General features: G+C 40.5%; 3 protein-coding genes across 12 annotated transcripts in view; 1 reads left to right on the plus strand and 2 right to left on the minus strand.

The window, feature by feature from the left end:
- STXBP4 (syntaxin binding protein 4) overlaps positions 1-553 on the minus strand; it is a 152,427-nt gene extending 151,874 nt beyond the window's left edge. For 3 of the 8 annotated variants that reach the window (XM_071219360.1, XM_071219359.1, XM_071219358.1), the window contains exon 1: positions 457-552. The gene's annotated coding sequence lies outside the window, so the exon portion shown is untranslated. Of the gene's footprint in view, positions 1-456 lie in introns of all 8 variants that reach the window. The other 5 variants (XM_045182209.3, XM_024573403.3, XM_071219357.1 and 2 more) reach the window with 4 other exon arrangements.
- A 15-nt stretch (positions 554-568) lies between these two features.
- On the plus strand, positions 569-7,221 carry COX11 (cytochrome c oxidase copper chaperone COX11). Its single transcript, XM_024573127.4, has 4 exons — positions 569-978; positions 4,042-4,197; positions 5,716-5,841; positions 6,221-7,221. Exons 1-4 carry the CDS (start codon positions 619-621, stop codon positions 6,401-6,403), a joined length of 825 nt encoding a protein of 274 aa, XP_024428895.2. The 5' UTR covers positions 569-618; the 3' UTR covers positions 6,404-7,221.
- Positions 7,150-13,813, minus strand: part of TOM1L1 (target of myb1 like 1 membrane trafficking protein) — a 48,787-nt gene continuing 42,123 nt past the window's right edge. For 2 of the 3 annotated variants that reach the window (XM_053910413.1, XM_053910415.2), the window contains exons 13-16: positions 12,345-12,450; positions 11,829-11,910; positions 8,498-8,562; positions 7,150-7,887 (exon numbers count right to left, since the gene is read on the minus strand). In XM_053910413.1, coding sequence (XP_053766388.1) covers positions 8,499-8,562; positions 11,829-11,910; positions 12,345-12,450 — 252 coding nt within the window. In that variant the 3' untranslated portion in view covers positions 7,150-7,887; position 8,498. The remainder of the gene's footprint in view (positions 7,888-8,497; positions 8,563-11,828; positions 11,911-12,344; positions 12,451-13,813) is intronic. The other variant, XM_053910414.2, reaches the window with a different exon arrangement.

Here is a 13,813-nt window from a genome sequence, read left to right on the forward strand (position 1 = left end):
CCTTCCTTAAATGAGCCTCATAGCCCGATCATTCTCCTCTAAACAAACTTCAGGTGAACAGCGTCTCTCTCGCTCCGCGAGCTAATTACTGCGCCCAACGTATTTTCACTGGGCAAGAAGTTACGGGACGTCGGGGCAGTGCAAGCCGATTCCCGCGGACTGAGAAAAAGCACGTGAGTGTCCCAGTGGGCTGTGGTTAGTTGTCCCAGGAAGGCTTCCTGGGACAGGTGATCCTGGAGCCCAGGTCCGGGGCCGCCCGAGTAACCCCAGGACCGCGGGACAGCGGCCGCTGGGAGCCGCTAGGTAGAGACAAAGGCTGATGGAGGTTAGGAGGATCCGGGACACAAACCCGAGTGATGTGCGGCTGCACGCGGTGGCACGTAGGGCGTTTTCCTATAAGTGAGTCACTGGAGAGAAACAAACTGGGTGCAACAGTAAAGCAAAACGGGAACTTACCCGTAACCTGGCAACCCGGCCGCCGTAGCACCACTACGCGCTCAGACTCGGGAGGAGCCTGGTAGCCAAAGTAGCGGCAGGCTCAACTCAGATATCGCGGGATGTGCAGGCCTCGCGAGATCTTACCTCGTGCGTGAGAAGCGGACGTTCCTTCCGGGCGCTATGGGAGGGCTGTGGTGGCCGGAATGGAGGCGCTTTGCTTTTTGTGGCTGGCGCTGGAGCCCCGCTGGGCCTCCGACCGGCATTGCGGAGAGGGTAGAGCAGTGTCTCAAGCCGGGGAGTAGGACAGAAGGTGCTGAGTGGGGGCTGAGGCGGCTCGGAACATGGAGGCGCCCAAGCCTGGCCCGAGACTTGGCTGTGCAGCCGCCCCGGCGGCCGAAGAGCTCGAACCCTTACACGCGCGCGCAGGAGGAGGAGTGGCGGCGGCGGAACAAGACCGTCCTCTCGTACGTGGTCGCCACCGCCGTGGGCATGCTGGGGGCGTCCTACGCCGCCGTACCCCTGTATCGGCTCTATTGCCAGGTAGGGGCCGGCGCTGCCCGCTGTCACATTGGAAGGGACGTCTGAAATGATTGCCATGGGGAAACGGGCTGAGAAAGGTGACTTGTCCAAGGTCACCAGAAAAGTTACCGGCAAAGCTGCAAATAAAACCCACTCCCCTCTAGTGACCGTACTTAGGTACATGGGAAAGCCCTCGATCAGAAGGGTCCGCCGCCTATATTCCGAAATCCAGCAAGCTGCCCTACCCTCCTGCTGCTTACACACACGCCCGCTTTTAAAGTGTAATTATATTAATACATTCATTCTGTGAACCGCAGGGTTTACGTGGGAAGGTTAATCCTGGATATGGGACTGTGCGTGTTACTTGTGCTTACCCTGAGAGCAGCTTTTTATCCATACCAAGAGACGTGAATTGGGCCTTTGAGGATCCCATCCCCATTAATATATAAACTATAATGGGCTTGTCCTGGGCTCCTTTTTGATCAGAAACGAGATCGTTCTCCAAGTGTGGTCCTGCGGACCAGTACTGTCAACGTCACCTAGAAACTTGAGTGCAAAATCTTGGGCCTGACTCCTGAACGACTGAATCAGGAACTCTGGGGGCAGGGCCCAGCAGTTTGTATTTTAATAAGTCCTCTAGCTAATTTTGATGCAAACTGATTTTTTAATAACCACTGGCAAAGGCAAACTTCATTTATTTATGAAATAGTAGTCTGCTTTGGCTGGGCATTAGGATCACCAGTGAAGCTTCTTAAAATGCCAGGGCTCTCCTGCCCCGCAGGGATTCTGATTAGGTCTGGGTAGGGGCCAGGAATTTCTGTTTAAAAAACATGCTATAAGTGAGAGCTACATACCAGGTTCATCAGTAAAGTGTTTATGAGAGTCGTTCCCAAACTTTGTTGTACGTGGGAGTCACCTGGGGAACTTTTTAAAATCCTGAAACCCAGATCACGTCCCTATCCAATTCAATCAGAATGTTTTGGAGTGGGAGTCAGGCATTGGTAGTATTTTAAAGAGTCCTCAGAGTCTTTGGTTCTGCTGTTGTTAGTACCTGGCTTACTTTCCCTGAATTTATGGACATTAACTTGCCTTTATAGGATGTTTATTGATTTGGGGAGAGAGAGAGACATTGATCTGTTGTCTCCTGTACTCGCACTGCCTGGGGATGAGACTGCGCCCCAACCAGCTTAGCACCCAGCCAGGGCGCATTTTTTATAATGACTGAAACAAGTCAAAAGGACTTTTCAGGCTCTTAATATCAGCATTTATGTGGGGGAAAGTGCAGTTGATTGACATCTGGAGGATGAGTGTAGAACGTGAATTAGTTTTCATCAGTGGCCAGCCTGAAACAAGCACAAGTCCCCCAACTACCAGTTGGTGAAATAAGTGGAACTGAATCCAGAACAGTATGCTCCTCGATCTCCCCGCAAACCTCGTGGGGAGGGGAGGCCAGTTTTACTCCTCAGGGAATGTTTAGCAATGTCTAGAGACATTTTTTGATTGTCACACCTGGAAGGTGAGGGAGGGTGCTACTGGTATCTGGTGGGTGGAGGCTAGGAATGCTGCTAACATCCGACACTGAACAGGAAAGACAACGTCACCCCTCAAAAAAAAGATTTGTCCAACCCAAAATGCCATTAGTGCCAGGGTTGAGAAATCCCACCCAAGCAGAGTAAATGACAATATTTTGTGCAGGTGTGTGCAAGTGCAGGGCAGAAAAGCAAGAAGTTGTCATTTGTGATCTTAAATCACAGTTTGGTGTTAAATGGTGACATTTCCAAAAGAGCATCTCTTTCATTTCTGGAATCAGAACTTTAGAGGCAAAAATAAGGGATTATATAAACGACAACACAGTAACCTCATGTTATGAATATGAAAAGTGTAGCACAAGGAAAGTAAGATGATTTAGTTCTTGGAGCTTGTTAGTAGCAGAACTAGAAACTAGGACATAATTTCTTTTCAGTGTCCTTTCCTATTGTTTAATTTATCTAATTATTAGACTTACAAATTTAAACAATCTGTATTTCAAGACTGCCTGTCAGAGAGAATACACTAAGGGATCTATATTCAAGTGACTCATTCCTCAGGAAAAGGAGTTATATTAAGCATCATAGCCCTCTTGGGCAGAAGAATATACTTATCTATTAAAGGTAAATAAAGGTTTGCCCTCTGATGCGTATTTCACGGTTATAATGTAATTTGATAATGTTACATGGCAGTCAAGTGAAGCTAGCGGACTTGTGTAACAAGTGGAAGATAGTAATAATTTTATTTTGCTGGAGTCTTCCCCTAGTCTCAAATTTGGTATTTATTTTTCCCTAGTACAGTAACAGATTAATACGGAGACCAGAATTCTGGCAACCTCAGGCATCAGAAAAGTGATGGCCCTGGAAGTAAGATTTTTTTTAAGCATCTCTGATGATAAAGAAAATAATGACAATGAAGATAGGGGAGAAGTGTCATACACAGATTATTCCGGTGCCTCGTGATTAGTTGATTCAGCAGCCAGAGGGACCAAGTTCTCTTAACTGAAGGATGACTGAAAAAGCTGTACTATACCAAAAATACAGAAAATTACAAAAACAACACGGGGAAATACTTAACACTAGTTGAGAAAAGCAGACTACAGAACTGAAGCTACACTAAGGACCACACAGGAATGTAAAAAATGGAATTATTTAAATAGTTTTACTGAAGTGACAGGATTGTGGGTACATTTTATTTGTATTAATACTAGTTGATAGGAAGTACTAGCAATAAAGGAAAGTAGGCTTTAATGAAAAGCTAAATATTCTGAGCTGTATTATCAGTGCAATATATCAGTGCATTATCAGTGTTTTATCTGCTCTCTTCCAAATGACTCATTTTAATATCACATAATGATTACAGAAAAAAAATATGACTTTTACATATGCAGGCTCCTTGACATATGCAAAGTGGTTAAATCATTGGCCTGTTCATGGGAAACGGTCAGTGATATATATAAACTTAGCTTCTAAATAGTTTTTCAAAATGTTTTTATCCAATAAATAGATCATCAGCACCTAAAAACAATATTTAACATACTATACTTTCTTTTCCTAGACCACTGGACTTGGAGGATCAGTAACAGCAGGTCATGCCTCAGACCACATTGAAAGCATGGTGCCCGTCAAGGACCGCATCATTAAAGTCACCTTTAATGCAGATGTGCACGCAAGTCTCCAGTGGAACTTTCGGCCTCAGCAAACGGAAGTGTATGTAAGTGTTTAAAGCACTTACTAAACGATTACTTTTTTCAGTGTAAAAAGGTTTTCAGTGTAAAAACTTCTTTCATCACTTAAACTGTTTCAGTGTAGGAAACACTGATCTAAATTACAATTCCGAAATACTGACAGACTGCATTACTGTAATTCTTTGATTTCCACAGATTATTTTTTGACAGTGCCCTGCAGGTAACGAACAGAACATCCTTTAACTTTTCGGTTACATGGTGCCATAGTAGAAGGCAGTTTGGAACAGTAGAATGTGTCGGGTTTTTATGAGAAGCACATTAAGAATTCACTGAAAAGCTCTCCAGTCTGTACGAATCTTTAGAGGAGTAGCTGTTGGACAGTTAAACTTTTTTCAAGTATAAATTATTGGATAGGAAAAATGTTGGAAATTATTGCTTATAATGGAAAAGTAAGCCCTGGCTGGTGTGGCTTAGTAGATTGAGTGCCAGCCTGTGAACAAAAGGGTCATGGGTTCGATTCCCAGTGAGGGCACCTGCCTGGGATGTGGGCCAGGTCCCCAGTGGGGAAATGAGAGAGGCAACCACACATTGATGTTTCTCCCCCTCCCTTTCTCCCTCCCTTCCCCTGTCTAAAAATAAATAAAATCTTTTAAAAAATCTTAAAAAAAAAAAAAGTTTACTAATTTACATCAAAAGTCTCCCTGTTCCTTAAAATATAAATTTTGAGGACCTTTGAAGTAACCATATTAGTCATGTTCTACTTCAGCAAGACTGTACCTAAACGGTTTCCTAAAATCTTAACTAACTGGAATTCGGGAGGGTTTATGGAAATTCTCTCTCGACTTGAGGAACAGCCAGAAAAGCTTACTGGAACTCTTACTGGAAAACCCTTATTAGTGCTTTCCCAGGTTAGTAAACATGGTTGAGTCTCTTCATTGATTGAGGATTTTTTAGGTTATGATTTTGAATATTAGTTCCAATCATGTAGTAGTAAACAAGGTATCTGTAGCTGAATTGATACAAGTGACAGAAGTTGATTTTTTTTTAAGCTTTGCAACTTAATCTATTTTTCTCTCAAAAGTTATTAGTGCTTTTTGGTTAAACAAAAGTTCTGTTCAGTCAGTTTTTCTCTGGTTATGAGTTTAATTTATTCTATAAGCTAAGTTTAATGTTGATAACCCTTTGAAAAGAATTTTTAGTCAATCATAATATTTAGGAATAAGTGTTAAGAAATTCAGCTTGAGTAGTGATGTCCTTGAAAACACTTTAAATTAATTTGCAGATTATTGCTTAAAGACTTCAGATATGCAAGAGGACAGTGCATAGCTAAGTATGCAAACTTGAACACTGGTGCTTCACTGATGTCTACACGTTTGAAAAATCAGGTGTTCATGGTAGTAATCACTATTTTGCTGACTCTTAACATTAGTTTATATAAGGTATTATGGTCTGAAGGTTAGGAAAAACAATATGACTGACTTAATAGGGAAAGGAGGTGTGTGAGATTTTAAATATTGACAATGTATATATATTTTTAAAAACAGGTAGTGCCTGGAGAGACTGCGCTGGCATTTTATAAAGCTAAGAATCCTACTGACAAACCAATAATTGGAATTTCTACATACAATGTTGTACCATTTGAAGCTGGACAGTATTTCAATAAAATTCAGGTACAAATAAATGCAAACAACAGAATATCTTAAAAGTACAAAAGAAACTGTTTAGTACTAAATTGACTACAGTGTTTTAGTGGGACCCGATTTCTGAAAGTTCACTTCCTCTAAACCTCAAACTGTTTTTTCATTGCTTGTAACAGCTATGTAGAGGTTTAGAGCCAAAGCAAGTGGAAATCTGCTTTGAGATTAGAATTTGTTGATTCTCAACCCTTAAATAGAACTCATTCTGAAATGAAAAGATACTGTGCTGTTATCCCGTCATAGAACTTAAAGATTATGTTTAACAGTATGCTTATTAAAGCCAAGAAATGCACCATTGATTTCTGTTATAATAGGATGGAAATATTAATAAATACCTTTCTACAACTTCTAGTGCTTCTGTTTTGAAGAACAAAGGCTTAATCCACAAGAAGAAGTAGATATGCCAGTGTTTTTCTACATTGATCCTGAATTTGCTGAAGATCCAAGAATGGTGAATGTTGATCTCATCACTCTTTCTTACACATTTTTTGAAGCAAAGGAGGGTCACACGTTGCCACTTCCAGGCTATAGTTGAAGTCCGCAATTAAGTCCTGCATCAAATTTGTGATTTTTGAAAAATCATGTATCTGGTCTTCTCAGAAGAGAAACATTCTACAGTAATATATTCCATGATATTTTATGCTATTTTAAATATTATGTAGTGATGTTTTTTTCCCTAATTTGCCCTACTTAAAATAAAAAACAGGTTCATCTTTTTATCATAAGGAATCACATGTCTAGTTAGAATGTATGACTGTTCAAAATAGACTTTGCTAAGCAGCATTAAAAGAAACTGCTTTGTTTCATGAATATGTAGGCATGGACTTGATGGTTCAGCTTAATTCATTGGTCCCCTTCCAATTCATTGGTGCCCCTTCCCTGACCTTCACACTTGTTAGCAATAATTTTTTTTAATGCCTAGTGTTGTCTGAGGCTGTAGGTCAGAACTTCTATTTCTAAAACAGTTGGTTACTACTTTTCTCCCCACTGTGCACAGTCACTATTTTAAAATCAAAATGGAAGAGGAATCACTTAAGCCCTAACAGTTTGCCCAAAGATTATATTTTGATTTCAGACGTGACTGTTTTTCCTTTAAGATCTAGGGCAATTTACATTCAGAGCACTGAGTAATTTGAAACTTGGGTATCATGAAAATGCAAGTACCTATTAGGCTGCTGCTATTTCCTGTGATAGTTCCAAGTCCTCGAATGCTGAAATGCAAGTGTGGGAAATGGGAAGATTCCTGACATCAGAAGTTCCACAACAAACAAACTCTGTAAAAACAATGTATTAATTTGTTTTAATAGTAATTTGTCAGTGTAATTTATGACATAAATGAATGTATAATTTATTCCGAATGTTTTCCAGTAGTCTTTGTTCCAAATGGAAATGTTGAATTGCAGTAAAAAAGAAAAAAAAGAGAACATTTAGTATTATAAAGAATTGCATTTAAAGGCATCGATGTAGCGTTTGGTGACTTCTTCAGAGTACCTGAAATATAGACTACAATATTAAGGTTTTTTTACAATTCATAATTCTAAACAAGAATATTATTTATAAAGAAGTGCAAATAGACTTTTATATTTAACTTCAATTAAATGAAGGCACTCACTATTCTTCTTGAATAGTATATTTAGTCTCACATTTCATGCTTACATCTATTCAGAATTATTTTGTAATAAAAAGTACTCTCTACTCTCATCACAGCCATGTGATGATTTCTAAAGGTAGGAAAGCCTGTGAAACATAGGATGCTCCCATTAACCTGGTTGGCCTCCGTACAAGGAATTTTTCTCCTGTTGAAGTTTTAAGTGAATATGTGTTAAAACCAAGTTCTTTTGAGATAAAGCTGGAACTGTTATTCTTCTGTTTAAATCTCACTATTGCAGATGAGAGATGCTCCACCATGGTTTTGATGTGGGGTAGGTCTTGTCTTCTGGGCCTCAAAGCTGGACAGGCTCTACCTTTCAGAGAGTTGTTACTCCTAATGCAGCTAGTGAGCTGGTCATTCACTTCCACCTGGAATAAACAGAACACAGTCAACCATCCCCATACTTTCCCTCTCTCTCCCCATTCCTTGATAACGAGATTCACATATTAATAGAGGAAAAACAGGAACGTACTATTTTCATTTGTGGGGGTTGGTGTGAGGGGAATAGGTAAGGTTAATAGGTTATTAGTGGCCACGCATTCATTAATAAATGAGATGACTAGTATGGCAAACAGGAATAATCCAGGTGTCTCTGGGATAACAATGACTGGTTCCTCCCAGTCCCAGTTTACAGGCATTAATTGCACATAAAAGATAAATGTCTGATTCCAGTGCTAAAAAGTTTTTATTGATCATCTGTTTTTGTTGCCATTAATATTTCTACACATAAACTAACTTACACATTTCCAAAATTTATTATTTTTAGTTAACAAGGTCACAGAGAATGTATTTCATTAGTGAATAAATACTTCATTCGACTGAGTGATTTGGAGGAACTTGTATAACAATATTTCATTCATCAAAGTGTCAGCGACTCAGGTGGCCCTTACAAAATATAAATACTAAACAGAGAAAGTGATAATTACAGTGAAATCACATAGAATGTGGAATGAAGGTTGTGTAAGTGGAAGTCTTTACCTCAACAGTCACTGTGATTTTGAGTGCCTTTGTGGTAACGAGCATCAATTTCTTCATACGTAGCTCTGAAACAAACAAGCCATTGTGGCAAAAGGGTTACATTTCAGTTCCAAAGTACTATTTTGGCTTTTAACCTTAACTAAAAACCAGGTGCCCTCGGCTGTTCAGGCTGTAAAAATGAATCAAAACAAAAATTTCTGCCCTGAATGTTACATTAAAGATCCTAATGGTGCAATTCCTGTGCATCTTAAAAATATGTATATTATATAACCAATTCATTTTAATTGTGATTTAATGAAAAATATGGCTAAAATCTGGACAGTTTGCTTCTGCTAAAAAAAAAAGAAAAGGAGGCTGGTGTATCTACGCAATGCCTCTTTCCACTCTTGGAAAGTGAATAAAAACTTCTCTCTGCAAGAACAAAAAAAAAGGAAAAATTGTTCACCTTTCCCTGGTTTCAAAACATTTTAAAAATACACTGAGTACAGCCTATCTAACCTGTGTTTTTACAGTCCAAACTCCTGAGCCACCGTTAGCTTCAGTCATCTTTGTACTTTATATATAGTAATTTTTGTATGACATCTTTCATACGGTTCTGTGTCTATGTCTGTGGCTAGAAAATATGCCCATGAACATGACATTCGTATCACAATACAGTAGCACATAGCTGAGGAAAAATCTCATAAAAACCACAGCACTGTGAAGCCTCGCTCATCAACGGCATGAAGCCCCAGCATGGTCCGGATAGTATTGTTAAGTTTCCCTATTAAGTTTTGTCTTTATTTTCCACAAAACTGTTTCAACCTCCTTCACTTTCAAGTCTCTGATATCCCACCTATCAGTGAGTCAGAAACCCCAGTTCTTAATAAATTAAATGCCTTGATTATGGAAACTTCCTCATCTTCCCATCACTCAGTCTTCCAAGTTTGTTTTCATCTGCATCATCATCTACTGTGGTCCTATCTAACCCTGGCTTCTCAAACACTTACCTTCCTTTGGGTATCCCCCTTCCCTAACTGAATCTCGAACCTCTCCCTGTCTACTGGATCTTACCCCTCAGCATTCACAGATGCTCCAGCATCAAGAGTACAGTCCTTAATCCCCTGTCAGTCACCCTCTAGCTGCCAGACCACTTTCCAGCATCCCTTCGTGTTGAAGTTTCTAGTGTCATCATCTGCACTTAACTGTTGCTACTCCACTCTTACTTATCAATACGCTGAAGTTTGGCCCGTGTCCCCATCCATCTATCATGGTGGGTTTTACTAAAATCACAAATGATTTCCTCTTATGTAATCCATTATCTAGTTGTCAACCCTCACTTTCCTTGACCTGTCAGTGATGTTCATCACAGTTGTGCACTCCCTTCTCTTTGGGTTCCAAGTTGCAATTTCCACATTCACTAATAGGTTCCCTGTTGCTCTCTCTGCTCTTGGCTTTAGCTTGTCCATTCCCTTGCATGTACCAAACCTCAGGGCCCTTGGAGCAGTTGTTCCCTGGGCCTCCAACACTGATTCCCAAACCTGTCGCTTGACTCAAAAAACAATTACAGCTCTCCACTTCAATGTCACTTCCTTAAGCTTTCTCTAACCCTCATGTAGACTAGTTCTTCCTGTTACACACAGTATCAAGACAGTACATTCTTTCATGCCATTAATACATATTGTAAATACATGTTTGCCTGCCAATTTAATGTCTGCCTGCACAGTGGATTTAACCTCCATGAGGACAGGAAGCATGTTTCTTGTTCAACATGATAAATGAGGCCTTCATTGTCCATGTTCAGTGCATTAGTCGAATGAATCGTGTGTATGCATATGTCCATATCCTCAAATACTGTATTCATTGTTCTGAAATTCTTAACCTGGGGTTCATGGACAACCAATGACGTGAAAATCTCAAAACTTCACTGCAAGATTTTGGGCTTTTCCTGAGAAGTTCCTTGGATTTCGTGAGACTTTCAAAGGAATGGAGATGCCCTTACCCCTAGAGAAAGGAAGAACTACAATGGTAGAGAATTCCTAAGCCTCACTTCTCCAGCTTTTATCTGCGTCTCACCTTTAATATTTGTTGCATTGCCATTCATACTTATAACAGTCTCCTAATTGACTAGAATTTCATCAGGTTTCCCAGTTCCTAATTTGGATATAGAAACTGATAAAAACAAACAAAAAACCCCCCAAAACACCTGTTTTGGGATGGCATACCTAGTTTAACCAATTTCTAAGTCCTTAAACACTAATACATTCAGTGATACTTTATCAGGCAGAATGACCCAGGGAAATTTCAAATCCTGTTAGGAAAAAATACTTAATGAGCACCTAAGCCTATTAAGATTTATCCACTAATTATTCCTAAATGGATTGGTACACTGAGGCCTTGAAACCTCAAATGCCTACATAGTGCCAGGGAGGTCGAATGAAGGGGTGGAGGGGCCTAGTGGAGGGGGCCTGGTGGATTGCAGAGCCTGCCTAACCTTGAGGCAGCCACTCCTCAGCCCCAGCCTATGGCTAGCATGTAAAAATGCAGGCCTGGCATCTGAAGAATCCAGAGGTCCAGGGTTTTTTTTGTTTCTTTTTTAAATATCCCAGTGCTTTAACTGCTGGCAATTAATTTTTAAATGCATTATTTTAAATTCTGCACAGGGTCAACAAAACACAGCTGTCGGCAGAGATACTGCCTGCAGGCTGCCAGTTTCTGAATGGTGATTTCCATACACTTGCTTCACCATTTTTAACCATTTGGGGGGTAAATCAATCAAAGTACATTAAAGCTCTCATGAACCTACCATCCCAGAAATATGTATATATACTTGACTAATAGGAACTCATAAAATAACACTGCTTTAAGGACTTCAATTTATTTTTACACTAATACTTTATTAATCTATTTTAAGCACATTATAGTCATAGGTAGTAAAAACTAAAAACAAGTTCCTACATGAGATTTTTGGGGATTAGGAGTCAAAGACTAGCTAAGATATCCCATCCGTGTGGTGTTCCTATGTCGTTAGTCACTCACTAGGGCCCTTCTCAAGCTGGGGAGAACCTGACTTTCTGCCAAGGCATCTACGAGGAACCCATTCATGCACATGACGGTTCCGGTTATTTCTTAATGTGCAACCCCAGCGTTTTTATTTTTCACTCCCAAGGCCGAGAACGGTAAGACCATCAAGAGCCAACAGCTTCCATAAAACCTCATAAGTCATTTTTAATAAGGTCATCAATTTGTGCCAAGATCTAAACAAAGTTAAATGTATAGGCAAGCCCTGTTAGCTCTGCTACCGAAGGGAACCAAGACAAAAAAAAAATCAATCATTATGTAAATGACTTACTCTGTCGTGACAGCAGGAGCTAAGGGATCAAACTCCATTACCTCGTAGTAACTGGGTGGCTGGAGATCATTCTTTGTCACTGCTTTAGGCAAAAAAGAAAAAAAAAAAAAGAGGTAGTAAACACACATTGTGCTTTTCGAGGAAATAGGCACAATTAGCATTTTCTCTATGATTTCGATTTCAAACATAAGATCCTGACAAACACTGATGACCAAAAACAAATACACTGGTGTTCTAACACTATTCTCGTGTGCAATAAACCTCCATAACAAAATGATTTCAAACTTCAATGACAGGTTCACGTTCCCTCAGTGTCCAAAATTCAATATCCGCACCATGCGAGCCTTCTTTTACAATTTCCTAATGTCAGTCATAATGGTCTTTTTCCTGAGTTTACTTCATGGAACTGAAAAGCGCAAATAGACTCCTCTAATTTCTCCTCTATGTTTATTTTCAATTACCAGACTCATTTAGTCTCACAATTTTTCCTCATGCACATGGTAGTTTCTCGAGTACCTGGATGACTGCCGGGCAAGGCTGGCCGTCTCTGGTTAGACGGTGTGGCTGGGGCGGTCTGTAGACTCACGGGGTGCAGTAATGTTGCGTTTGCATAGTCTGGAAACTGGAAAAGGCCAAGCGCACGTTCGCATAAACATTCTATACTGCTTTTCTTTTTTACTATTAGTTAGATTCCTAGGCTTTCAAGTGGCACTATTCCATGAATCACACTCTACTGGGCAAGAATTAGTACTCATGAAGTATTACTTTAGTTTTTTAGCTGATAACCACTTGTACAATTTACTGCTTTTCTGTCTGGCTTTGTGTCCATTGCACCTCATTCCCATGTAAAAATTTTTTTTAAATACATTTTTGCTTTAAAAAAATAAAAGCAAGAATATATAGCTCAATCCAGATTCTGTTGTTTTACACTAAATATAAAAATCAGCCTCAAACAGGAAAAAAAAATTATCTTGACCCTATGGAAAGGCATAAAGTGATGGTATTTAATAAAGATTATAAAGTCTTAATTTCTAATCAAGAAATATCTTTCTTGCAATTTTCCTTATTTGCTGCATAAATGTGTCCTGGGCACCTACTGGATGCCAGGCACTATAGGTAGAGCAACAAATAAAATGGAGAGACAATCGGCAAATGTAAACAGATGTCAGATGGCAAGTGCTCTAAGAAAAGAAGGTAATTGGGCAGGAGAGACTGGGGTGGGTGGGGTGGTTATCTCTCCAATCACAGTGGGTAAGGAATGCCTTCCCACTGCAGACAGTGAGTGGAGCCCTCACTTTGGAGTGCGCCCTGTGATAATGGGGGGGCCGGGGGGGCACACGAGGTCATGTGCCCTGAAGTAGGGGAGGTCAGTGTGGTTGGCGTACAGTGAGCTAAGGGAGAAAGGTGAGAAGTGAAGTTGGAGAGGTAATGGAGTGGGGATCAGATCAGCATTTCAAGCTTTTGCTGAGCAAAACGGAGTGAGGAAGAAAATCATGGGTGGGTTTAGAGCAGGTAAGTGACATCACATGACTTTACTTTTTAAAAAAGATTGCTCTGGTGTCTGTTTTGAGACTTGATTGTGTGGTGGCAGGTGGGAGTGGAGAAGGGGGGAAGGCTGAAGCAGGGCAACCCTCCGGAGACCACTGCAGTATCCACCTGGTGGCTTAGATGGGATGCGGACGTGAAGGTAATGCGCAGTGTAGGAGATGGAGTAGCCAGAGAACTTACACGCATGACCCATGGACATGAACAGTGGTGTGGGGACTGCCTGAGGGACGGGGGGTGCTAGGTGGAGAGGGGGCAAAAGGGGAAATTGGAACAACTAATAGCATAATCAATAAAACATAATTAAAAAAAGAGAGAGTGGCTGGGATAATGGATACACTTTGAAGGTAAATGGTAAAAAGACAGAGGGTCAAGCACTGTTTTCCAAGGTTCTTGACCTGAGCAACTGAAATAGTGGCGTGGTCATTTGCTGCAGAGGA

The sequence above is a fragment of the Desmodus rotundus genome, chromosome 9 (genome assembly GCF_022682495.2).
Source record: "Desmodus rotundus isolate HL8 chromosome 9, HLdesRot8A.1, whole genome shotgun sequence".
NCBI classification, from domain to species: Eukaryota; Metazoa; Chordata; class Mammalia; order Chiroptera; family Phyllostomidae; genus Desmodus; species Desmodus rotundus.